The 27240-nt window shown below is 39.6% G+C and overlaps 1 protein-coding gene across 1 annotated transcript; it reads left to right on the forward strand.

Moving 5' to 3' along the window:
* Positions 1 to 491: 491 nt before the first annotated feature.
* LOC134800149 (14-3-3 protein epsilon) lies at positions 492 to 26942 on the forward strand. Its single transcript, XM_063772623.1, has 6 exons — positions 492 to 668; positions 2014 to 2177; positions 16559 to 16714; positions 18287 to 18445; positions 23827 to 24013; positions 25133 to 26942. Exons 1-6 carry the CDS (start codon positions 605 to 607, stop codon positions 25186 to 25188), a joined length of 786 nt encoding a protein of 261 aa, XP_063628693.1. The 5' UTR covers positions 492 to 604; the 3' UTR covers positions 25189 to 26942.
* Positions 26943 to 27240: the final 298 nt, after the last annotated feature.

Below are 27240 nucleotides of genomic sequence, written 5' to 3' on the forward strand. Positions count from 1 at the left end.
CTTAAATTGCATCTTTGTACTTTTTTATTTTGTGACATTTGCAACTTTGACTGGCCACACTTTTAATGTTGCAAGGCCAAGAGTAAAAAATATACTAAATATTTTATTTATTCGAATAAAAAGAAAAGTTTTCTGTTTTGTTACACGTTTCATTACGTAGTTCATTTATATTTATTTTTGTAGTTAGTCAAATCAAACCGTTGATTAGTTACTAAACTCCTTGAAAGCAATGTAAATTAAACCACCCAAGTACCCGTTTTTGTTTTTCTTTTTCTATGTTTAATCTTCGTTTTATTAAATTTTAGTCTATGAAGTCAGCAGTCAGCACTCACGAAGGAAAGAATTGCAGTTCGTAAGGAATTTAAAATATAGTCAAAAAAGTTAGATTACAAATTACAAAACATTAACCTTTTTGTATGAAATGGTAGCCGTTGAAGCAAGAACCTGGCAACGATTTTAGAACGGAAGTTGCCATTTGAATGACGTCATGGGCGGAGTTTAGTTGAAGATCGAATTCGGATTCGGTTGGCGGGCGCGGCCATCTTGGTGAATTAGTGACCTGGCGATTCGGATATAGTTAGTGAAAAATCATTTGTCATCCACAATGTCGGAAAGGGAAGATAATGTGTATAAAGCTAAGTTAGCCGAGCAGGCTGAGCGTTACGATGGTGAGTACATATTTTTGTAATATCTTTTCGTAGAAGGGCGAAAATTCTCTCTCAATTTCGCCGACAGTTGAAAGACGATTTTGTGATAGTCTGAAAAAATCTTCACTTGAACAATGATGATGTCCCCTATAAAGTCCGTTTAATGAAGCCTGATTGCTAATACATTCAATAGAACACATTTTCCATTAGAAACTGAAACAAATTGATGGCATTCTTTAGGCTTGGTCAGCGATCGATGCGTCATCCGCCGGTGGGATGCCCTTTAGCTTTTTCCTTTGAGAAAATCATGAAAAACGTTACTTTACAGAAACACTAGTCCCTATGCTCATCATTAGCCCTTGAAAGTGTGATAATATGTACAAGGGATACTGTTTTATTCAAATTGAGAGCGAAAAGTTCGAGAAGAAAAAACTGTCACCTATTTTCCCATTCCGAGGAAGTTAACCACGATCGATCTTATTGAATTCGTTCATGCATGTCGCAGCTCGGTTGAAAGCTTCATTAGTGCTCGTAAAACGTTCAGGTTTTATTGGGGTTTTCTATTGGGTGCAATTTCAACGCCCTCCGCGGTTTCACCTGGCTATTGTTCGGAATTTGCTGAGAAACATGTTATCGCATTCATCTTTTGAATTAAGAATATAATGCCATTGTACAGGTTATCTGGCTGATTTACATATGTACGTAGTTCCGTTGACAACTGCTTGAATGAAAACTGTAGTACGACGTAGTCGTGTCGTTCTGCCTATTCTTGATTGATTTTCTTATCACGACTGCCTGTTATCGCCTCGGGGCCGCTGGGAAGCGACGGCGTGACGAATTCCATGGCTATGGATGTTATTTCAAGGATAAAATGAAACAGGTGCCAAGTAGAAAGTGCACTGACTATACTGCTGCAATATGCACCTGTTACATAAAACTCATAAAAGACGGTGCTAGCTGTCAAAGCACACCCTTTCCTGCTAATGGTAGTATAAAAGGCCAGCTACCTTAATTATATTGATGAAAATTATCAAAAACTTCAAAGACTCGTATCAATGGCTTACATCAGTCATAAACTATACTTTATCAGTGCTAAATGTCAGTTATTCACCCTTGACAGTGATGCTTGGCGACTAGTGATAAACATGACGAAACTGGCCCCCTGGATCTACAACTGGACTAATTATCATCTTTTGATAACCTTAACTAACACTACAATCTTCAAACAGTGATTTGTGAGACAATTACTTTTGATTCTTCATTTCATACCTGCAGACAGTTATAATTAAACCATAAAATATTCAAATTGCAATCAGTGTTAATGTATGTCAAGTGAAAGCTAAGTTGTCCAACAATTGTATTTCAGAAATGGTAGAGGCAATGAAGAATGTGGCCTCCCGCAATGTTTCCGACAATGAGCTAACAGTGGAGGAGCGGAACCTTCTGTCGGTGGCATACAAGAATGTGATTGGTGCCCGCCGTGCCTCATGGAGGATCATCTCCTCTATTGAACAGAAGGAAGAAACAAAAGTACGTATATTAGTAAAGATTTTAGAACCGGTAAAAAGTCTGTCAAAATTTTGTGCCTCCATGTTTAACAGCCAAACTAGGTGTTCCTCTGTGCTCTATGGAGTCTATGGTGCAATATGTCATTAAATGTCATTTGTTGACAGCCACAACTATCAAATGAGTCGCTTAACTTCGAACTCGGGTAAATCCATCTGTCAGATTATGCGATTTTGGTATTAAGAAAAGGTAATAGGGTAGATATTTGCTGAGAGGGTCGAATGGATTTACCCGAGTTTGAAGCTAAGCGACACAAATAATGGGGCTGTACAAACAGCAACACTTTGTCCATCGGTGGACCTTATGCCTTTTGTAATAAGGTTTACAAACTGTCAGTTAACACTTTCGCAACCGGGCAAAAAACGGCGCACTACCTCAGAAACCGGTCGTCTATATCTGCGTACAAAACAACCCGCTGGGCGGGTTGTCCGGCATCTGAGCAAACATTACGAGTGCCTACCAGGCGGGTTCTCGGTAGTCAAAGTGTTAATAGTGTGGATGATGGTACAGCAACTTACTTCAACTGTCAGATATGAGGCACAAATTTTTCTTATGTGCTACTAAAAAAGTATCTGAGTAAGGCATATACCAAACCTTACCTAAATCACTCATAGAATTTAAGTGTCCAATTAAAATACAAATTTCACCACTCAAATTATTGCATGATGAGTGTTATGAGTATAAATTCAAGAGCATAAACTCTTTTTTTAAGAGAAAGTGAGCCGTTTGTGCGGTTACCACTAGAAAAGTTTGTGATGCCTCACTGCTGTTATTTCTTCACACTAAAACTCAAATTAAAAGTTCTATAGTGTATACTGCTGTCAAAATGTGCATGGACAAGCAACGAGGCATACAAGAGGTTGAATAGGTTAAATTAGTGCTAACAGCATTTCAAGTTGCTCTTGACTTTGTATTGGTTTCCAGTTTGTGTTAAAGACCAGTGGATTTATGCAGACAACACCATTAACTGGTGATACTGGTGTATCATAGCACCCTTAATAGTTTAACCTCTAGCTGCTCAGGTGCCTTTAAAAAGGCCTTCCATTCCATTGATTTTGAATCTTCATTTTGACAAATCAAATTGCATTTTCGATTTGGAGGCTAGAGCAGGGGTCTCCAAACTTATTTTCCTGAGGGCCATATTGCGCCTCAGAACCTTACGCGCGGGCCACCGTCAGTTTTTGCGCCAGGGGAGGGTGTCTGGTTGCTGCTGTTAGGAACAATTCCACTCTCAATGAATGCTGAACCCCGCGGGCCGGATTGAAACGCCCCGCAGGCCGGATTGAAACGCGTCGCGGGCCGGATTTGGCCCGCGGGTCGGGGTTTGGAGACCCCAAGCACTAGCAACAGCAGGGGTGCGTAACTCCTCCCTGGGCAAACTCGGCTCCATTCGGCTCAGCATTGCTCCGAGCAAATATTAGGGTTGACACAACTTAACATGCGAGGTGTACGGTTGGAGCCGGTAAAGGTTTATTTGACGTTCATAAGCGCATTGTAATATGCCTACTTGAATAAACTATTTTTTATCTATTTTTTTTTTAACGTCCCTTTGCGTGCACGACCACAGATAAGATAATGACCTGAATTTTTAACAACCCTAAATAGCCGAAAGGGATAGTGCCATACATTAGAAAGGGACAGCATGATTCGACCCTGAACTGCTCTCAAACTTCGGTTTTGTAGGAAGCCTTTCTGTGCGGTAGTTAGTACTATTATTTATTCTGTGGCAACAGGTAACTTGGACATAGATTTAGACTAAGCTAACTGTGCACTGAGTTAGGAAGTGCAACTAAGGGTTACCCCTGACATGTAATTATGGACGTTTGGTCCTTTGTAAGGATTGCAGGAGAAGAGGTGGCATGTAAAGGGGTTAGTGGCCCACGAAAGGTTTTGGAAAAAGGTATTCAAGGGGCCCTTTTATACTTTATTTCTTTATAGATTTATAGTTGGGGGAAGATTTTCGTTTGGAGAAATAACTATCCAGGCCCCAATTTCACCACGGTGACAGGTGCGACAATTGTAAAATCACTGTTCTGACGTCACAGGCATCCATGGGCTACGGTTACCACTTACCATCGGGCGGGCCGTATTCCTGTTTGCCACCATCATTGTATTATTTAAAAAAACTTTATTATATCGAAAAAAAAAACAGATATTTCTTTTGCGAAGTTTCTGACAATTGTCAAGATTTAGAAGAATTGTAGGTAATTCTTGACAGGTAATGAGTTATATGTCGGAATTTCGTGACAATTGTAGTGTTTCTTGTGACAATTGTCAAACTTAGCAAAAGAAATATCTGTTTTTTTCCGATATAATAAAGTTTTTTTTAATAAAACAATGATGGTGGCAAACAGGAATACGGCCCGCCCGATGGTAAGCGGTAACCGTAGCCCATGGATGCCTGTGACGTCAGCAACAGTGATGTTTTACAATTGTCGCACCTGTCACCGTGGTGAAATTGGAGCCTGGTAATGTCAGGATGTTAGGTTGATGTCTGGAATTTTGTAAGGATATTTCATCTCTTCATATGGCAACCCTAAGTGAAACCAAAAAATCAAATTCCTATAAACAATGATTGTTATAGTTCACACTTTGTTACTTCAGAGTTGGTGCAGAGTTACCTTAGATGGACTCTCATTTTCTGCAAGTACAAACAGCAACACTCCTAACTGACCGTAGTTCTGTAGAAAGCGACCAACTTTTAATTTTTGTCAAAGTGACTTACACCCTAACTCAGTAGCTTTGGTCGCTTTCTGCATTGATAAAAAAATTGAGTTGGTCGTTTTCTGCATAACTACGGTCAACTGTACATCGGTGGACCTTATTACAAAAGGCAGAAGTTCCACCGATGTACAGTTGGGTCATTCTAAGTTAAGAGGTAATCGCTTATATATGAAAAAGTGGCACATCATAAATGTTAAAATTTTGATCTAATTATACAATTTTTTTATTGAAACAACTCTTTTATGTATAGTTGTAAGCTGATCAGTATTTTTTTAAATGTTTTTACCATTTTAGAAGAAACCAGGGGAGAGACCGTACTTTTTCTATGTAATAAAGAGAGAAGGGTCTCTCCCCTGATCTCTTTAAAAACAAAAACAAAATCGAAATTTTGACCAGCCGTCTTACAAATTCGAGCGAATTAAAGTGTAATGATTCATTTAAACAAGAATTCATACCTCCACTGTACATTTTGGAAAATTATGCGCCAGGGGAGTGACTTTTTCATGTCAAATCAGATTGTAAATAATTAAAATAAAGTGTTTATATAATCTATGCATAAACTATAGTAAATATACAAATACAATTGAGTATTTATATCATTAATTTTGAAATAAAACTGACCAGGGGAGATACCACTTTCATAAAACAAGTAAAACAACATTGTCAAGTAAAGAGGTTAATGATCAAAATGACTGACAATCAGAACCAAAAGATGACTGTCGCAGGGTTGGTCGTTAGTGTTGAATCAAATGCATTGCTATTGGGATTAAAATCGCAATAATTAAAATTATAAACCCAATATTTTTACATTTACATAATGGCCAGGGTAGGAGACATTGAATTTGGGGGACAAAATTTAAATTAAATAATTTTTATGCAAAAGAAAAATGTAAAGGATTTTATTAATACAATCAATATTTGTTTTATGAAGTATACCAAATTTAACAGATCTATGGGAATTACATCTGGATATAATTACTGATTTATTGTAAAACCTGCAAAGGGACAGGCCAGGGGAGGGACATTTCGCATGTTTGAAGTGCAATTGTGACAAAACTGAATTAATTAATAAATTGAAATTGACTGTCTTTAGAGGAAATGCAATTTTCTAAGGGAAATTACCATAATTTATTTAAATTGTTTTAGAAAAGTATGGATATGTATCATGGACACCTTTAATACCTCTTAACTTAGAATGACCCAGTTAACAGTGTGGGTGAAGGCACCAACTATGTTGCCATGGAGACTTGTTTGTTAGCTTGATAGTACTTGATAAGGTTTATCATGGGTTTTAACTTTAACAAATGTTTTTATTAATCGAATAGGTACATTTTATAGTAGCAGACAGTATTCACAGACTAATTTAATTGAAAAATATCGAAACAATAGGCACAATTTGATTTTGCCTGTATTTTGTTCAAAAGAAACGAAAAGCAACGTCTGTGTTTAATCAACTTTAATCAAACTACTTGAGAATTTCGGCGTCCTTGTCACTTGCTGTTATCAAATCTCGCCTGATATGATAGTGGGTAAGAGAAATGCAATTAAATGGCAAGTTTTATTTGAAACCATACTTACAAAAAACCGGGCAAGTGCGAGTCGGACTCGCGCACGAAGGGTTCCGTACCATAATGCAAAAAACGGCAAAAAAAAACGGTCACCCATCCAAGTACTGACCCCGCCCGACGTTGCTTAACTTCGGTCAAAAATCACGTTTGTTGTATGGGAGCCCCACTTAAATCTTTATTTTATTCTGTTTTTAGTATTTGTTGTTATAGCGGCAACAGAAATACATCATCTGTGAAAATTTCAACTGTCTAGCTATCACGGTTCGTGAGATACAGCCTGGTGACAGACGGACGGACAGACAGCGGAGTCTTAGTAATAGGGTTCCGTTTTACCCTTTGGGTACGGAACCCTAAAAACTATAGTATTTTTTAAACAGCTGGGGTACGGTGACAGATGTCATCTCAACACAATGTATCTGTCGCAGTCGGATCGTATAATCCGCCGTATTACATTACGGCTAGCCGCGTTTTCAAAAACAGGGGCGTTTTGAAATGTGGCGGTTTAACGATTAGCCGGATTGAATGCGGCTGAATGAGAATCCGCCGGAATGTATTCGGCGCCATACGTTCTTCAACACGGCTAGCCGTAATGTAATACAGCGAGTCATTAGCCGCCGCTTTGACAGTTTTTAGTTCCCATTTTTAACACTCGTGGCGCTGCCTGACATAACAACAACAAACTTTGAAAAATTCTGGGGTGTCCATCAAATCTGGAGTTCGTCGGACTGTTTCTTTTCAAAAAACATTTCCTTCGCATTTTAACTAGACGGAGCCCCGCTTCGCGGGGCTCCTATTTCTGAGCGGTTTGCCCTTCGGGCATCTGAAGCTACCTAACGAACCTAACCTACCTACCTATTGATTTAGTGAGACGTCCGTGAAAACATTACACTTCGGGGAAAAAAGCGTAGGTAGGTAAGTAGGTTAGGTTCGTTAGGTAGCTTCAGATGCCCGAAGGGCAAACCTCCCAGAAATAGGAGCCCCGCAAAGCGGGGCTCCGTCTATTTAAGTTGTGAAGGAAATGTTTTGGAAAAGAAACACATGTAGTGCGGTGGGACCATGGTAAAAATAAATTAAATTGCAAACATTGTCAAACTCGGGTTACGTAGGCGACCGAAAGAACTGGTCACTCTACAATCTAAATAGTACTACGATGCGGCTAAACGTAGGCCGCCTTATTGAAGAACGTATCGCAATGACAATCCGGCTAATCGTCGAACCGCCGCATTTCAAAACGCCCCTGTTTTTGAAAACGGCTAGCCGTAATGTAATACGGCGGATTATACGATCTGACTACGACATATCTATATATTTCGGGGATCTCGGAAACTGCTCTAATGATTTCGATGAAATTTGCTATTTGGGGATTTTCGGGGGCGATGAATCGATCTAGCTAGGTCTTATGTCTGGGAAAACGCGCATTTTTGAGTTTTATACGTTTTCCGAGCAAAGCTCGGTCTCCCAGACATTAAACTTAAAACGCAAAATTTCGTTAAATGGAGATGACATTTATCTGTCTCCGTACCCAAGGTGTTTGAAAAATACCATAACGCACACACACACACACACACATCACTGGCTCAGTGACCCAAAGAGGATCTTGGCCTCTGACACAAGAGAGCGCCACTCTGTCCTATTCTGCGCCACTTCACGCCAGTTGGGTATTCCGAGGGCGGACAGGTCTTTACCATAACGCAATTCATACAAAATTATCACTATTAAATTAGTCACATGCATATGCCAAAATATACTATAGAATAGAAGTGCCTACCTATAGAGTAAATATACTACTAATACTCGCCGTCAACCAAAGATTACAAAGATAAGACTGGTATCGTAAGTTAGTAACTTTTCCCTCACACCTCCGTCGTCAGAGCTAGAGTGAAAGTGATAGCAATACCCCAATTAGCTTATTGGCGGTGAGTATTGGCTATGTGCGCGACAACTGAGGGATACATTGTTATTTGATGGATGACAGGGTGACAAATTATATGAAACTTGAACATACAAAACTTCACATTTTTGACACATCAAGCGTGATTATCGCTTTTTTTTTAGTCCATTGGGTCGTTTTCCACCCACTGAATAATACTCGCTCCTACTAATTAGAATTTCAAAAAAAAAGTCGTTTATTGTTGCAAAGAAAACTTACAGCAACGAATCAAACAAAGAAAAAAGACAAAAAGGTTTTTAAGTCCTAGGTTGTTGAAATTAGTAGGAGAATGAGCCTATAACCTCAAGGAGTACTTACAGAACTAAAACCAGTTTTGGGCATATATATATGGGTTAGTTCACAAAGACAATTTTTCGAAAACAGGTATATAACCATTATATGGCCCCAATTGACATAGCTGCACTGTCTGTTGTTTGATTAGGACCGACAGGTCTCGCAAACACCTGTTGACCTATGACGGATCAATACGGACAATGACTAGACACTTGTCTATCGGACCTAGGGCCTCGGGCACAATGGGAAAGCTGACACCGACGGAAATACTGCATTGCTGAATTCCACTCCAACTCGCATTGTCGATGAAAGCCAGACATGTTTTTGTAAGATTTTCACAATGTTCACACTCAGTAGTGATTCTGTGTATGAAGATGAAGCTGGAGGCCCTGGGTTCGAATCCTGGTTTACGCAGAACGAGACTGAGAACGAACTTATTTTGGTTCCCCTGAGCATTGCCTCTCCTAACCTTTCTGTCTTAGCTGAATCATTCAGAATAATGTACATTATTCTCATGTTGAATATACGGCGAGTTGGAGGTTTTGTCAGGGTTTCGTACTTAGAAAACCATATGAAAAGCATCTAGCAAATACTTTGTACTCAAGGAGCTATTTTCATTGCAAATAATTTTTTATTTTCAATAGTTTATGATGGCATCCTTGCCAGAGCTTGACACGAATTTAGCCGGTTTTTAGGAAATACATATATATATCTATGTTGCCGTAATGACTCATTGCAGTCATCAAACTTCGCGGGGGCATTACCATGTGCTTTAAACGCGTTTAATGAGAAAGTTAATTATAATTATACATCCAATGTAATGTATATTTTGCGGGATGTTAGGTCAAATTAACGCAGTGTGGTGAGGTATCACGTTTAAAACGAACATTCTCCCCCTCTCCCCCTTTTTAATCTGACCCACAATCTAATAATAAGTAAACCCTCCCTCTGCTTTAGCCGGTTACAGTGGTTACTACGTTACTAGTATCCAATGGTGTCACCGACCTCTATAGAAGTCGGGACATGCAATGTCAAAGCAACATTCAAGTAATTTATTCGCGCTCGATAATTGAAAGCTAAACATCGACCTTGCCAAAACGGCTGGAAGTTAAAAGAGTATTAAACTTGTCATATTTTCGAAATGTCGCTTACCTAACCCTATTCTATCTATAAATCTCTGCCTTCGAATTATGGTTAAAATTCTAAGATTTGAACCGAAAATCGGCTTCCTTAATGATTCAAAAGTATTACAAGACATAAATGGGGCATTATCTATGAAAAGGGACCTTATTGTCGATGGCGCTTACGCCGCACAGCGTCTCGCGGCATTGTATTTATATCGGAGCATCGTTAATAATGGCGTAAGCGGTATCGACAACAAGGTCCCTTTTCATAGATAACGTCACAAATGACACCGGTGAAAAAAAATCCCGACGTGGAATTTTTCCGAGCCCTTCACGTAGCTATTGTGCTGATCTGATAGTATAGTGAAATCCGCACTAAAATCTCAAATGTTTCAACTCACACAAAAATCGGCAACATTCAAAGATTTGCCCAATTCCTTCACGGCTACATAGGAATTCCTCACCGTTACCTCACCTTAGGTAAACGGCTGCATTACTGAACCCAAACGAGTCAAATCTCAAGTCTACCAGTGTACCATGACCTCTGGTTCCAATAACTCTTCATTGTAATAAGAGAGCTTACTTATACCAGTTCTTATAAGTTAGTTCGCTAAGCAGCAATATCATCTTTTTCACAGTAAAGTGGTATTTTGTGAATCTTATTGCACTGGTATTAAGGTCTATAAATAGTGAAGGTGTTGGCATTCGGTCTGGTGTGAAACACAATCAAGGCCGCTTTTTGCCGTCTGCAGTCTGCCGGTAAAAAAAATAACCATTCAAATGCACATTTTGTTGGTAATTAGTTTTTCAAGACTGCTGAATTCCATTGTGCGTTTAATAAGTAAATCTTGAATTTAAAATATACAGAGAAAAATTCTGAGATCCCATCGAAATCTTTTTATTTCTCAGATAGGTACCTACTAAAATCGTTAATTTAAGCACAATTTTTTTACAAAAACAGGGCGATTGGGTAATAATAGGTTAGACCAACTTCGTAGGAACTCGCTTCTAATATATAAGATCTTTATAAATTTGTCCGTAACTGACGAATGTTAAAGAGTATAAAAACCGGACAAGTGCGAGTCGGACTCGCCCACCTAGGGTTCCGTACTTTCTAGTATTTGTTGTTATAGCGGCAACAGAAATACATCATCTGTGAAAATTTCAACTGTCTAGCTATCACGGTTCGTGAGATACAGCCTGGTGACAGACGGACGGACAGCGGAGTCTTAGTAATAGGGTCCCGTTTACCCTTTGGGTACGGAACCCTAAAAATTAACATACAAAAGATGAAACCTCCGCCTTTTCTAAAACAAGCAGTAATCATTTAAACTAGTCAAGTGTACGTTTGAATTAGTACTAGGAATGCAGCTGTAAATTAAAAGTTCCTGTCCCACTACACTTCAGTAGGAATTGTAGGATTCGTAATTGCTATATCATGTAACAATCGGTCAACAAACTCTTTTTCTGCTCGTTGCTACTTTTAGTCTGAGACAGTTACCTGCAATAAATAATATGTTACTCTGCGAAGGCCGCAAAAATGAGTGACGCGCTCTTATGGGTCTACAAAATAAGATTGTGTCAGATATTTTTGCGGCCTTCGTTGTGTAACATATTACTGCAGGTGACTAAGAAGAAGTCTGAAAGACTGAACAAAATTACGTACAAAGTAGTTTTCAGTGCTTTTCACCTTCATAGCAGTGCATATATGTCAAGCAGTTTCTGTTTCACAGACTCTTTAATTATCAATTATCATATAAATTTCCTTGATAAATGACGCGACACATTCCTAATTCGATATTCACAGACATTCTAATCCAGTCTCCATTTGTACCTTAATACATTCCTAATTATCATATGACTAACGCCTGAGTAATGCCGTACAGTGAGAGTTTCCCAGTAATTGTTCTGGCTGCATGGTCGTCAATGAGATCGTAAAACTTACCGTTATATCATTGCACCTACGCGTCTATTTATTAATTGACAGGAGGTACAGTTGGCAACGACAGAAATATATGTGAGAAAGAGTTAGCAAAATCGAATAACATCTAAACTAGATTTTTATTAAACCTGGCTAAATTACGATCCACGATGGTTCAGAAGTGTTTAGATCAAAATCGTGAATGTTACAATGACCAATATTTGTAATTCAACTAGCGACCCGGCCCGGTTTTGCACGGTTTACCTACTCAAAACCTTAACAAGTTATACACCTAAACCTTCCTTAAGGATCACTATTGATACCTACGTGAAAACCGTATGAAAATTCTATACATACAAACAGACAGGGATTGGGACAGAAGGGGGACTATGTTTTATAAGGTGACTGACGTGTAAGAGTCCAGAGGCTTTTAATAGAGTATTCGCTATTGATGGTGTCAGGGCAGTGCTCAGATGATTTTGATCATCGTAGGCTGAAATTGGTAGTTGTAAGATCGGCATCAAAATGTATGTGACGAAAGTGCTCAAAATAGGACAAGTGTTGTGAAGAAAATACGGCTGTTCAAACAATTTGAGCAGCACGTCAACTTGTGTAGTCACTTGTTTTGCTAACTGTCCAAATTATACAAAGAAATTCAAATTATCTTATCGCAAAAACAATTCATAATAATAGCTGAAACAGCTCCAAATAATAGCCCATAGCATGATCCGTAGTATGTTTGCTTGTAGAACGAGGTTAGAGTTACAATAAAATGGTAAAAAGTGGTTACGGCCTGCTGCTTGTTTTATATATGTATGCGCCGTTTTGTAAGGTTTTCGTTTAAGGTCACCACAACTCGAAACCGAAGACTAAAATTGGGCGTGGTCGCGATGGTATTAATTACCTACCAACCAAACCTGTCTAAATTTTTGACAATTTGCCATTTGTGTTTTTTGTCTGATTGCAGTGACAAAATAAGATAGCAAACAAAACCAATTTTGTCGAACGTCAATCGTCACAGAAATATTTCGCCAACAGTACCGTCACAAAAATATTTTTCGACCATTGAAAAACCGTCGTCTCTCTTTAATATATTCATGAACGAAAGTGAAATTTATATGCCTTGTAGGCATAAAATACAGCCCTGACTCGTAGGCATATAAATGGTTGATCTCTGCTTAGAATTTTAATATTTTTTTTTTTCAAACAAGTTATTATGTAACTATTTATATCAGAGCTACACGGAGAGCTATAATAGTACATTACGATACAAGTGCCAAAAATAGGAAATTCGCAACGAATGGTGATAAATTAAAACACGAGTGAAGGGAGTATTTTAAATCGGCACAAGTTGCGAATTACCTATTCGCACATGTATTGTACGACGTTCAAATTATGTAGCACCATATGTACTATAAAAAATATAAACTTAATTCGGAGACTGTTTCTGAATACCTATACCAAAATGCTAGGCTCTCTAGTGCTTACGTCACACAGAAATTCAGCAAGTAGGTCTTGCGTCGCGTCGCCTTTGTGTTGCTAGACCTACTTTGGCTAGCCGTGGCCAGTTGGCTTACTGCCGCCGCTGTGATCTAGGTTATGAACTGTAAACCTAGGCTTTATCGGACGTTGAGTATCTTTAGTGTGAACTTGGAGATAAAATTGCATTTTCACAGGTAATTAACCTCCATAAATACTAATATAAAAGTATAACGGCTAAAGTAGAGCATTTTGACTTCGTATGAATTTAATGATTCGGTCAAGTTATGTTCTAAGTTCTAATCTAATGTATGGGGAAGACAAACAAATTATAGCCAGCATGAAATGAATGTAGTATGATACCTTTGGGTATGGTGCTTTTCCCCAAAAAATAAAAAACCCGCAATCGGGATATATTTCATACTAAAGGGGGGGGGGGGATGGGACACTAGTGTGCGTAAAGCACTTTACCCAAAGGTATCGTAGTACATCCATTTCAAGCTGGCTATAATTTGTTTTTCATAAAACACAATTTGACCGAATCATAAATGCGCTTTTACACAAGGACGTTTCCTTTTGGACGGCAGTTTTATTTAATTAACCAGGACCCTACTTATTACACGCGGGAATGTTATTATACGATTTTAGCACACTGCATGGTTTTCGACAGAGGGGCAAGTTACTGAAAGGCTACTTACTGTATGCTCTAAGGTTCTGGTGCATGCTTACTCTGCAGCTAAGGTTTATCCAATATAGACGCGTCCTAATACTCGTGACAAATATTCCCGCTGTTACTAGTTTCATAACTCGGTTATTGGCTCAATAACGTCAACCAAAAAGCATAAAAATTCCGGCACAGGTCGTTACTACCGGTGTACAGTTTGCGATGTTTCGGCAATTTAATAAACTGCCCCTAATTTGTCAACTCCACACTGACGGTCGTGTGAAAACTTAACGTACGTACATTAGTTACAGCGCGATAGTGAATTTTTATTTTTCATGAACATATCTTGTCATATCAAGGATTATTTATTCTGAAGATTAACTAGCGTCAAATTAAATTAAGCAACGGGTATTTGTAATGTCAATTTAATTGTGTCGAAGTAGAGTTTACTTTTGTTTGAAAGTTACTTTTCTCAGTTTATGTGCTTCATTATCGGAAGTTAGAATAACTCCTATGAAAGTAGTTTTCGTTTTTTGAGAATATTTAAGTGAGTACAAACTCTCGCGTTCTGTACAACATATATAATTACACAAACGGGTCTACCGCGATATAATTTCATTGTTTTTACCTTAAACATTCATTCATTCTTCTATATATTTATTCATTAATTTTTTTTCTCATAGTTTTATTGTTTTCCATTGTTTTTATTGTGTTACGTCGGAATTTAAGGTAAAAACAACGAAATGAAGAACTCGTACACAAGTCATACACGACACGACGTATTTTGGTTAAATACTATAGTCAATATTCGCCTAGATACTAATTGATTTGTGGGTGCGGTCCCGACACACGTCATGTCATTGTCACAGGTGAAATGGGCGCTGGCAATATTACACTCAAAAGCAATGATAACAGGTCGCTTTTGCTAAATTTTCATCCAAAATAACCCAGTTTTAATGATCTCGAGTGTATTTAATGAAAGTACAGTCTGGTATAAACTATTTCACTAATTTTTTCCTTTGGCAAGTCGCAAAAGCGGTTTATGGCTATATAAAGTAAACTTGTTGTTAAAAACATAGATGCTATAATAAATATGCTTATCGATACCTACATAGTACATTTTTAGGGACTTTAGGTAGCCTAGAACGATTTTGACTTACCGAATTATTTTTAACAGATCCGTTTTATAGAACATTACCAAGGAGTCAATTTTGCCTAGGAAGGAGCACGGGATCTACGTTTTATATAACTTGATTTAAATAATACATGTACGATACTAAAGCACGTTTTTAGGGTTCCGTACCCGTACCCAAAGGGTAAAAACGGGACCCTATTACTAAGACTCCGCTGTCCGTCTGTGCATCTGTCTGTAACCAAGCTGTATCTCAGGAACCGTGATAGCTAGGCACTCTATATAGGCAGTTGAAATTTTCACAGATGATGTATTCCTGTTGCCGCTATAAGTATAACAACAAATACTAAAAACAGAATATAATAAATATTTAAGTTCCCATACAACAAACGTGATTTTGCCGTTTTTTGCGTAATGCGTAGGTACGGAACCCTTCGTGTGCGAGTTCGACTCTCACTTGGCCGGTTTTGAATGACATGCTACGTCTAAAATCCGATCAACGTAACTTCTCGTCTAAAACTTCGTTAGTTAAAATTTACGTTTTAATTTTAAAAACGTTTCCTTATCAATTCAAATAAGTGCCTTTTGCACAAGGAATAAGGGCCCTTTCACACGCTGGGCGGTTAACCCGTCTCATCCGCAAAAGGGTTCATTTAAAAGGCAAGATCGCCACGTGTGCTGCGAACTGTAGCGTTTGTAAAAACAAAAGTGGGTCATCGATCTTCGGCAAATTGTTTTTATAGGAACGTAGGGGCGCTAAACGCCCCCGCGGGCCCGCAACGCGTATTCTAATACGACGGTGATAGTTTATGGATATTGGAGTCTGTTATATTGGAATGTAATGTACGAGTAAGTGGAATAGGTAGGACGGAAGGAAAATCAAAATTAAATCGTACGCACGAATACGAAAGAGCGATAGAGGCAAATTTCGATTTTCTTTTTTCGCGGAACGCCCTGAACATCCGGTAAAATTTCGGTGTTTTTGCTGGTACGATATATTTATTTACCTACCCGAGAGTATTATGGTTATAACTTTTAAATATGCAATGCAATTGTCGTCTATTAAAAGCGTGGAAATAGGTTTTTGCTACACGGTTTCGCATGAGGTAGGTCTACACAGAACCACCCGTTTTATAAGGAATTTGCCGCGTGAAGCAACTCGGTCTGTAAAGACATGCCTTCGCCGAGGCATTATCGCCAAGCCAAGCGTTTATCTTACCAGTTAAGAGAAGACCCCCCAAACTAGCGTGTCCCGAGCGGCGTCTAGTCAACTCTATGGTTGCTGCTCGATGCAACGTAGGCGCAACTGTGCAGCGACACCATCCATAGCGCTGACTAGACGCCGACGTAACTAACGTAACTGGTTTTTAGTCATAGACTAGTAAGGTTGACGAAATATAAAGTGAGGTCTCTTGACCATGTCTGAACAAGATCGGTTCACTTTATATTTCGTCAAGTTTAACTATTATAATTAAGCTACTGTAAGCTAATGTAATGTATTGTTGACAGGGCGCGGAGGACAAGCTGAGCATGATCCGCGCGTACCGCTCCCAGGTGGAGAAGGAGCTCCGGGACATCTGCTCCGACATCCTCGCCGTGCTCGACAAGCACCTCATCCCCGCCTCGCAGACCGGCGAGTCCAAAGTGTTCTACTACAAAATGAAGGTATACCCTCGCTCTTTACATGCTACTACAGAATAGATGTAGTGCATGATTATATTCCATCGTATTTTCACGGAAACTTCGAACGTATCTTGATATTTCAGTCAGTCTCGGTACAAAAAGTACTGAGGTTGACTGAAGTAGCATGACAAATTCGAACGTTTCCGAGAAAATGCGCTGGAAAACAATTATGCACTACATCTATCTGTACAATGTTATAAGCCCCGTCTCCATATCGCGCGGTAAACTATCGAACATTGGCTCGCGAGGCAGCCGCGCGCAATGGATACCGGGCTGCCGCGCGAGCCAACTCGATCTGATCGATAGTTTGCCGCGCGATATGGAGACTGGGCTTTATACTAACTACGGCCTTATATGTTTTGACGGTGCGATATCGGTACAGTGGCGTGGAAGCCCTGGAGTTCGCACCCCGAATGCATGGATAATTACTGAAGAAGATTCCGAACAGCGTTGACACAACATTGACATAGACGCGGCGAAGTTTCTGCAAAAGGTGGCACCGAGTGTCGTTGCCGGTCTGTTCGGAATGCCACTTTTTTCGCATGCGTCCAGTCCGCGGCCTAATGGACAGTGCAAAATAGTTTAAAGTTATTAAATATGTAGTTGCATGAAGTGGGTCAGCGCGCGCCAGTTAATGCACTGGGAGTTCACCGAAAACACGGCACCTGCATAATGACTCGACATATCTGCAAGTTTCCTTTTTAAAACATCTGGGTCTACGCTGCGATTGACGCGTCCTATGCATTGCGTACTTATACTTTGTGTATAATGATAATTTCCATAGTAAAAACTATCCGTTGTCTTTCCCGGGGCTCAATATTATTGTCTTCTTACTAAATTTCACCTAAATTGGTGCATCGGTTTAAGCGTCACGCCAAGTGGTAACAGACAGAGTTACGTACACATCGCATTTATAACATAAAATAGTTATAGCAGTTGTGACTACACCCTTATCGGTGGAGCAAATTAAGCATATCTCTATTTAGTGATAACTTGATAAGCAATTGCATAAGAACAATAATCTGTTCGCAAGCTGAATCGATGGTAAGGCCAGTCTAGCGAGGACATTAAAAAGCCGCTAAATGCCTTATCTCACAAAATATTAGCCGTGCCCTTGACGGTCACGGTACTCGGAGTCTGACAAATAGAGATAAGCTTACGTTGTCGAGTGTTGCTAAAAAGTAATCTCTGCATATGGCAATACTTGGGTTATTTCATATTTGCAAGGATCTATCTAGTGGGTTCTATTTTGTTTCGTAAATTTGTAAATTTTGAGAAGGCCCTTTTTGTATTATTTATTTACTAAAAGCCAATAGTCCTCAAACTTTGGTACACTCATTTGACATTTATTTCGGTCTGTCATTCTCATTAAACAAATTCTTTGTCTATTTTGGGTGAATTAATGCAAATTTTGATATATGTACTTCGACATGTGATAATTACGCTGAGTGCTTTCGGCCGTCAAATGCATATTACAATATTTTAGGTTCGTCCTGTTATCATTAACATTGTTACTAATTTAGTAATACTAAATATTGTATATGTATGTTCCAGGGTGACTACCACCGGTACCTGGCAGAATTCGCAACGGGCAACGACCGCAAGGAGGCGGCCGAGAACTCGCTCGTTGCGTACAAGGCCGCCTCCGACATCGCCATGACGGAGCTGCCGCCCACACACCCCATCCGCCTCGGCCTCGCGCTCAACTTCTCAGTGAGTGCTCTATACTGTACCCTGCACCAGCTGCACCGCTACACTAGTCACTCCGGAAGGTTTGGAGTTCCAGCTCGCTCATACACCACATACCCCGTCCATATTGACACCGCGGCCGCGGACTGAACTAATGAGGGATTTGTTCTTTTTACTGTGAAAGACTGGTATAGCGGGCAGCACCCAGCGGCTCTGATACAAATGAGGTTATCGATAAAGCTGGTCCACACAATACGAGCCGTCTTGAAACGAGATAGGCATGCATAGCTCAGGCCTGTGTAATGCCTCACCAGTGACGAACGCCCGCGCAGCCGCAACCCTCCGGTACGATTACGCAAGTCAATATTTTTGACAACGCTCACTGTGAAAGAGATGGACGCTTTATCTCTTTATTAAATCGATAACATCGTATGTCATACACAGCTACAGACCTCACTAGTGTTACTATATTAACTTCACATCAATTTTACCATGGCAACACCGATTCAAATCCTAAAAACGCAACGAGAATTCTTAGGATGCACGATAGCAAATCACAGGCATAAAACCTTTGGCAAACTCCATCTTCCTGTTCATGTCTTAATAATTTATATGAATAAATTTCTTTTTATCCAGACTAAAAATCGAGACAATTGACGATTGTAAGTTTTTAAAATTTTAAAGTAGACATAATTTAAAAGTAGAATCCGTCAAAACTATCTGTTGTAGCATTCAAACAGGTGCGGGTGTAACCTTGACCCGACCTTGCGGCTAATGGGTCTGTTAACGCCCGAACTATAGATAACGACGCGACCAGATAACTTAAGTAGAATGTTGCTTGAGGAGAAACATTAGTAAACTTAAAACATAAGAATACTTTTTTCTAGGTCGAAAGACATGAAGGTCGGTATATCGGCGGAGAATATCCGATACCCGAATAATCCCACATTTCTGCTATCATTCTCAGCAGTATCAGTTAATCCCTTCTTACACACACTTATAATAGTTATAATTCATGGGTCATCATTTGACTAATTACTAATTAGCCATATATGAGGACAATTTATTTTATCTGAAACATTATTGATCAAATAATTCATTCATAAGAAAATCATATGAAATCATAAAATCATAAATCATAAATTATTTATTTGCGTGAATAGGGTCAGATTACAGTTGTTAATATACATAAAGTTCCTCCTAATTCAACCGTCCACAAACAGCGTGCAAATATTTGTTGTATTTCTTAAGCTAAGTATTTATTACATTATATACATTATGTACTACAATATATCATTGAAATAATCGTGAAGTGAATAAAACATTTTATTTAACAGCCACTCATGTAGGGTTTTCTTAAATTTATTCATTGGCAAGCATTTAATGTCAGGTGGCAACTTATTAAATATTTCTACACACATAGCAGGGCAGTTTTTGTTAAAAATAGCAGTTTTTTTTTGCATTCCAACTACAAGTCGTTCACCATTTCTAGTATTTCTAGGGTATATGTCACTAGCTGTAATAAATAATGTCATAAATTCATGTGTTATGTATACATGTGATATCTCTTACTCATACATACCTACAGTAGAGAGCACTTAAAAATGGTTACTGAAGTCACTCCGCGGTTGAGTGTACTAAACTTATATATGTATTCAAATAGGTGTTTTTCAAATAAATATTATTCTTATTCTTATTGCACCCGTTGCTAGTTGATCGAAGAAGTCAGTAGACCTTAACAAATTATAATCTTAATTGCTTTGATATCATTTCTAATAGTTGAGCGTTTCTTTTATTTTTTGCCATTTTTAAGGTTCAGTACCCAAAGGGTAAAACGGGACCCTATTACTAAGACTCCGCTGTCCGTCCGTCTGTCACCATCAGGCTGTATAAAATAAAGATATAAGTGGGGCTCCCATACAACAAACGTGATTTTTGACCGAAGTTAAGCAACGTCGGGCGGGGTCAGTACTTGGATGGGTGACCGTTTTTATAGATAATGGTACGGAACCCTTCGTGTGCGAGTCCGACTCGCACTTGGCCGGTTTTTTTGTATGTATATTGTGACCTTTTTTGCCACTTTTGTGTTATTTTTAGTCAGTATCGCGAGCCCTTTTCATCTTCATAGAAGAAGAAAAGTGTCCTAAAATTTCCATACATTTTTCAAACTTTTCTTTTTGTTACCGCCATACAAAGTATATGGGGAAATGGTAACACAATAGGAAAAAACTATGGGACATTTACAATATTTAAAACTAGGGGACTATGGACTATGGCACTATGGGATCGAAAGAGCTCGTGATTCTGAGTAGAAATAACACAAAAGTGGCAAAAAAGGTCACAATATATAAAAATGGCAAAAAATAAAAGAAACGCTCAGTTACTTCCGTGATATGAAAGAATGCGTTGAACGAATGCAAACATAAGTCAGGAATTTTGTGACGTATCTTCTTTTGTAACAAACAATGAGACATGTTTGCCAATGTAATATGTTGTTTTAACACTGACACGCATTTGCTACGGCAAAAGCCCAATTGATAATGAAACTTGTGAGTAATCGAAATCACAATTTACTGCCGTGACATAATTCACCATTCAAATTAAATTCAAACAGTCACGAATTTATTAGGAGACTATGTTAGGCTTTGACAACTAAATTTATCTGACGTTTCAGACCACATAAACGCAGTGCAGCGATTATCTTTAGATATATGTATCCTTACAATAGATATTTAAATTGCCAAAACCATATAAAATGGTGACCGTTTTAACTGTGTTGCGCTCTATGTTATATCAAAGATTATTTGATATTAAAATTGACGCCAAAAAAATTGAAAATCCATTCATAAATTGATAATTAATGCCAAGTGACACATGACTCATATGCATATTGTTTGGTAAAGTGTGACGACCGCATACCGGCAGATATCCGCCGTAATACGTGACGCGCGAGCATAGTGCGTCACGCGTTTATGACCGTTTTAATGACTGTCTTGTTGAAATAGAACGGTGGCAACAATATACAGCAAAATGGGGTTTCCGGGAGTGAGCGAAAAAAATTAGTTTTAGATAGTTGTAGTCGTTGACACCTAACTGATCCATATCCCGGGCCGGTAGCAGGCGCGTTATTGATCTTTAGTCGCGTTAATACAGCCTAATTCTTCAGACTTGGAGTGGAAGTCCTGGCGGTATTTCTATTATATCTAATCCCTAAGTCTTCATACTAATGTTTGGACGACCGGTCTGGCCGACTGGCCTAGTGCCTGTGAAGCCGATGGTCCTGGGTTCGAATCCCGGCAAGGGAATTTATTTGTGTGATGAACACAAATATTTGTTCCCGGGTCATGGGTGTTTATCTATATAAATATGTATATCGTCGCCTAGCAAACATAGTACAAGCTTTGCTTAGTTTGGGGCTAAGTTGATCTGTGTAAGATGTCCCTAATATATTTTTTAGGGTTCCGTACCTCAAAAGGAAAAAACGGAACCCTTATAGGATCACTCGTGCGTCTGTCTGTCTGTCTGTCTGTCTGTCTGTCTGTCTGTCTGTCCGTCTGTCACAGCCGATTTTCTCCGGAACTACTGGACCAATCAAGTTGAAATTTGGTATTGGTACACATATGTAAGTTTGTGACCCAAATACGGACATGTAACGTAAACAAATGAATTTTAAACATGGGGGCCACTTTTGGGGGGTAAATGAAAAAATGAAAAAATTTAAGATTTCAAACTATATCATGTTACATATCAAATGAAAGAACTTATTGTAAGGATCTCAAATATATTTTTTTTATAATTTTCGAATAAACAGTTTAGAAGTTATTCAAGAAAATAGGCAAAAAATGACCATCCCCCCCCCTTATCTCCGAAACTACTAGGTCTTAAATTTAAAAAAAAATACATAAAATTGGTCTATACCTATAGATGACAGGAAAACCTATTAGAAATGTACAGTCAAGCGTGAGTCGGACTTAATTACAGTTTTTGATCCGACCCCTACGGATTTTTTAAAGAGATTTCACTCACGTTTCACATAAAAAATACATTGTTAACAGTGCCGGATTACTTAGAGTAGTAGTTTTCTTAGAGTAATTGGTGATAATTTTCTGATAAGATAATCATTTTAAATATTTAACGGTCTTACCTACTTACGAGTAATTGTAAGGTCAAATTAAAAATAATGTTTAAAAAAAAATGTTAAATTGAGAGCTAGCTCAAAGTTTTTTGTACTCGTCGACTTTAATGGTTGAATTAATAAAGACTTTGTAACCAATAAGCAAAACAAGCACGTGCGTACGGCAGCACGTTCAGGGGGGGCACCAAAATGCCAGGTTGAAAAAGGTAAACAAATTTTAAAATTAGGGACAGACACATCGTTTTTACCACACGATTTTTATAGCTGTCCAAAAGCTAATTTGCAAAAATAATGGCGCGTAATTCTTTGGGAAACAATCGGTCGCAGTAGAAGAGTCGTGATTACATGCATAGATTCGATTTCAACCCACTCTTTTGCGGTTCGGCGTTAGGTCTTATGCGAGGCCTTCTGCCTTACGGCAAAGTTGATCTTCTGCCTTAATTACACTTGGGCGTGGATCCAAATCCAAGCTTTCCTCTTTCGCAGCTGGGCCTACTGCCTTTCTCACACTTCGCCAATTCAATTCCAAGCTCTGCTTTCTTGCATATTTTATGCATGAAAACAACCTCGCTGAGACCCTTAAATATCGAGCCCTATGCGAAGCTAGGCTGATAGAAAACTGTCCCATCCCTTCTCTGTATGAAATCCTGGATTCGCGCCTGGTTGGGACTAAAACTAAAATTGCGTTTTTATATCGAAAAATTTTCGCGCTCGCTTCGCTCGCGTTTTCAATAACTTTATAAGGTATGATAAAGGTGACATTCGGGTGGCGACTGCAGCAACATTACTCTGTTGCAACGTTACTGCTGCAGTACTGTCCACTTCCGTGATAAAATGGATTGACTGATTTCCATACTAAAAGTAAAAATGTACAACTGTCTATCATATTGCGTTTTTATATCGAAAAATTTCCGCGCTCGCTTCGCTCGCGTTTCTATTACTTTCTTGATAAAGGTGACATTCGGGTGGCTACTGCAACAGCATTAGGTACTCTGTTGCAACATTACTGCTGCGGCACTGTCAATTTTCGTGATAAAATGATGTGACTGATTTCCATTCTCAGCTGTAACGCGGCAATGAACTTCTCTCAATTTACCAAAAAATCAATGTAATCTTGATGACCCTAGGGAGAGGGGGCACCTAGAAATGCTTAGGGCATCAAAATATCTTAATCCGGCACTGATTGTTAAAAATTGTGTAATATACGGAACCCTTAGAACGCGAGTCCGACTCGCACTTGGCCGGTTTTTAACGTGTGATGTGTTTGCAGGTATTCTACTACGAGATCCTGAACAGCCCGGACCGCGCGTGTCGCCTGGCCAAGGCGGCGTTCGACGACGCCATCGCCGAGCTGGACACGCTCTCCGAGGAGAGCTACAAGGACTCCACCCTCATCATGCAGCTGCTGCGCGACAACCTCACCCTGTGGACCTCCGACATGCAGGGCGACGCGGAGGGTGAGTACACACACTATATTGTACCCTAGCTGAGGTCCCCGAGCTATTAGGCCAATCTAGCTCACGAAAATAACCAAATTTCGTACAGTACGGCCCGCGAAGAGGAAGCCGAAGGCTTGGCGTGACCAAAAGTTGACCCCTGCTATATTAAGCTATTGTAAACTCGGAAACAAATTACGATTACCTCTACACCAGTAGCAGCCACTGCGATGGCTAGAATATCCTGGCTGGAACGGAACCGCTCAAATCCACTAACCATGTCTCGGTTGTACCTCACTTGTTTTGGCTAAAAGTAACTTGAAGTTTTTCCAGCTTATGGTTACATTTATAACTTAATTCGTGAGCAAAATGCTTAGAGTAAATGACGTAAGTGTATTTGGAAATTATTGTTCCATAAGTTACAGACATGAGATGTGCGAGCTCTAAGACGCACATCCGAACGCACTGTCGTATGCTCATAAATCTCATAATTGTGTATCTAACCCAAGTTGGAGCCAGTTTTACAAAACCGTCTGCATTGCAACTTCAATTTGCATAAGTTGTAATTTGCTTGTATAAAAACTTATAAGTTTTCTGTAGGATGACAGCTGCCACCTGCTTATTAAAATTAAAATCAACACTTAAGACTACCATTGCCGCTATGATTTCACGATGTATCTTAAAGATAAACTAAGCCTAGTTTAGTACAAAGTACACAGCGACGTATTACGATTACGTCATTTACTGAGAATACTGTACACATTATGAACGTTTTTAACGCCTTGAACGTGACCAAATTGGCTATTTTTTCACTTCACACACTATTTAACTTAGTAGTTTAGCGCTGTGTCATCCGCCTTAATTACTTGAGAATTCTAGTTGAGTAACAACTCGGACAACATTCCTTGTTTTAACTCTTGTCACTGATTGTCAAAGTTCGCATGCAACTTCCGCGACGAAGCCTTTTTTCAAGTTTCTTATTTTTTCACATCTAGACGTTACTAAAACGAAAATGTCTATCACTTCCACTGCCAGCGCGAGCTACGCGTTACTGTATCGCCTAGAACCCGCCTAGCGGGTCGCTGGCAAATAATATGTAAAATGTAACTGGCATAATTGTGATGATCTGTTTTTTTGCAGGTGAGGCCGAACAGAAAGAGCAAACACAAGACGTGGAGGACCAGGACGTGTCGTAATACCTTTCAGCGTTCTATTTAAATATAATAACAAAAATAAATATAGTACGATGTAAGAGCCAGCCCTCGATGACAACCGGTCGAACCTCTCGCTCCCACCCTCCCCTCCCGCTCCCACACCTGCCGACCCGACCGACCCATACACCTATCTGTACGATCGTCATTTTCGTTTATGTATTGTGTCAAATTATATACGAGTAATATTATGAATATGTACCTACTTCTTTTGATAAATTTGTTTTCGATTACGATGAATAATGTTAAGGAAAGTACTTTGGTATTGCATTTTAACTGTACGTTGTCTGTTAAGAATGTATTTTCTTATCACTTCGGATGATCTCCGCGCTCGTCGCAAACACATTCTGGTTCTCTTAAGGTGGGAATTGTAAATTTTCTAAGTATTTTATACCGCGTGTAAAGTATTTAACTCCGTTGTGACTTAGCACCGTAGCGACAATTAACGATACAATTATGAAAGCATTTAATTTGGACTATCGGGACTATGGCGCGACGCGGAGCTCTGCACAAATATAGTCGTTTTATACGTACTCCCGTACTGTGCTCGCCCGAGCGGCGGTCCCGCGTGGCGGGTCCCGTGCCGCGAGTCTGCACCCGCCACGCGGGACCCGCCGCGAGTCTTCCCGCCACGCCGTGAGCAATCGAAACGTCGTTCATTAAATAACATATATTTTATCTGTAACTTACATTATTAGGGTGGTATTCGTAGTGACTTGCAATATTTAGCTAAGTGATAGTGGCGTCACCTGTCGGTCTTCATGTATCGTATCTCGTACGGGCGTACCGCGTTACATACATTACATACATACCTCCTTGTGTATTTATTGCAACATTATAATGCGTTTGTGTAAATTGTGACTACTGTGTAGTACTGTACTGGTGTTGTTGAACAAAGACGTGCCGGCCCGTCTGCCGGACGGTCCGGTGTCGCGCCGGACGGTTCGGTAGTCGCACCGGACGCGGTCCGGTCCGACGGACGCCGCCGGACGGGCTGCGCTCGTTAGATAAAGACATTGTCGATGTACCCGCTTCGTTCGTATTACAACTTTTGGAGTATTCACACTGAATTGCTTTAATTACTTACGAGTATTGTGATAGAGATTTTGTATATTTTAATTTATTTTTTTTAATTTCGCACGTCTCTCGGAAATATTTCGCCGTAGCGCTAAATCTCTTACAATTTTAACAGGAAGAACCGTAGTTCTAAAGTTGTGCTAGGATAAGGTAATGCACTTGGGAGAAATTATTTATTTGAAATGAACTGCCTCCGGGGCGCTGGCCTGCCCTCGGTGGGTCCCTCGGGCCCCTCGGTGGGTCCCGCAGGCCCCTCGGTGGGTCCCGCAGGCCCCTCGGTAGGTCCCGCAGGCCCCTCGGTGGGTCCCGCAGGCCCCTCGGTGGGTCCCGCAGGCCCCTCGGTGGGTCCCTCGGGCCCCGCGGTGGGTCCCTCGGACCCCGCAGGGGGTCCCCGGGGGCGCCTACATTCCATCTCCGCGCATGCGGCGGCCCCACCGCCGCCGACGAACAAGCGTGGGAACGAGTGCGTGCCCGAGTAAGATATTAGCGTTATTTTTAATTGAATTTGTAATATTGCATATATTTTTGTTAATTTATCCACAAAAAAAAATACTGATGCAATTAGCCTTAGTGTTATGCAATATTGATTTATGTCCTACCAACTACATTGAAATTTATTGTAAATGACAGTGTAAATCTAATAATAAAAATTCAAAAGTCCAGTGGTTTGTTTCATTGATGTAAGTTGGCCCCCGTTACATGAGCAGATTTACCTTTTAAACGTAGGTAGTGTATTTGCCAGATTCTGTGTGACATTTTAAATGACAAATGGCGATCAAAAGGTTAATAAAATGTTACAAAAATTGGATAAGTACCTCTATGTTGAAATCTACATCATAACTATAAAAATAAAAACGAATCTGGCAAATATACGTTCCCAGTAAAGTAAGCACGAAGAATTTGACACATTCAATCGTCAATCTCCAATTCAATCACCAATTTTAGATTTGTGGTGATATT

This window comes from Cydia splendana, chromosome 19 (genome assembly GCF_910591565.1).
Source record: "Cydia splendana chromosome 19, ilCydSple1.2, whole genome shotgun sequence".
Taxonomy (NCBI): domain Eukaryota; kingdom Metazoa; phylum Arthropoda; class Insecta; order Lepidoptera; family Tortricidae; genus Cydia; species Cydia splendana.

Bases quoted from the DNA above. Each gene is read 5' to 3' on its own strand.
- LOC134800149 (XM_063772623.1), top strand. From the start codon at position 605: ATGTCGGAAAGGGAAGATAATGTGTATAAAGCTAAGTTAGCCGAGCAG. The intron at 669-2,013 runs GTGAGTACATAT...ATTGTATTTCAG, and splicing joins GCAGGCTGAGCGTTACGATG to AAATGGTAGAGGCAATGAAG. The intron at 18,446-23,826 runs GTGAGTGCTCTA...ATGTGTTTGCAG, and splicing joins GCCTCGCGCTCAACTTCTCA to GTATTCTACTACGAGATCCT.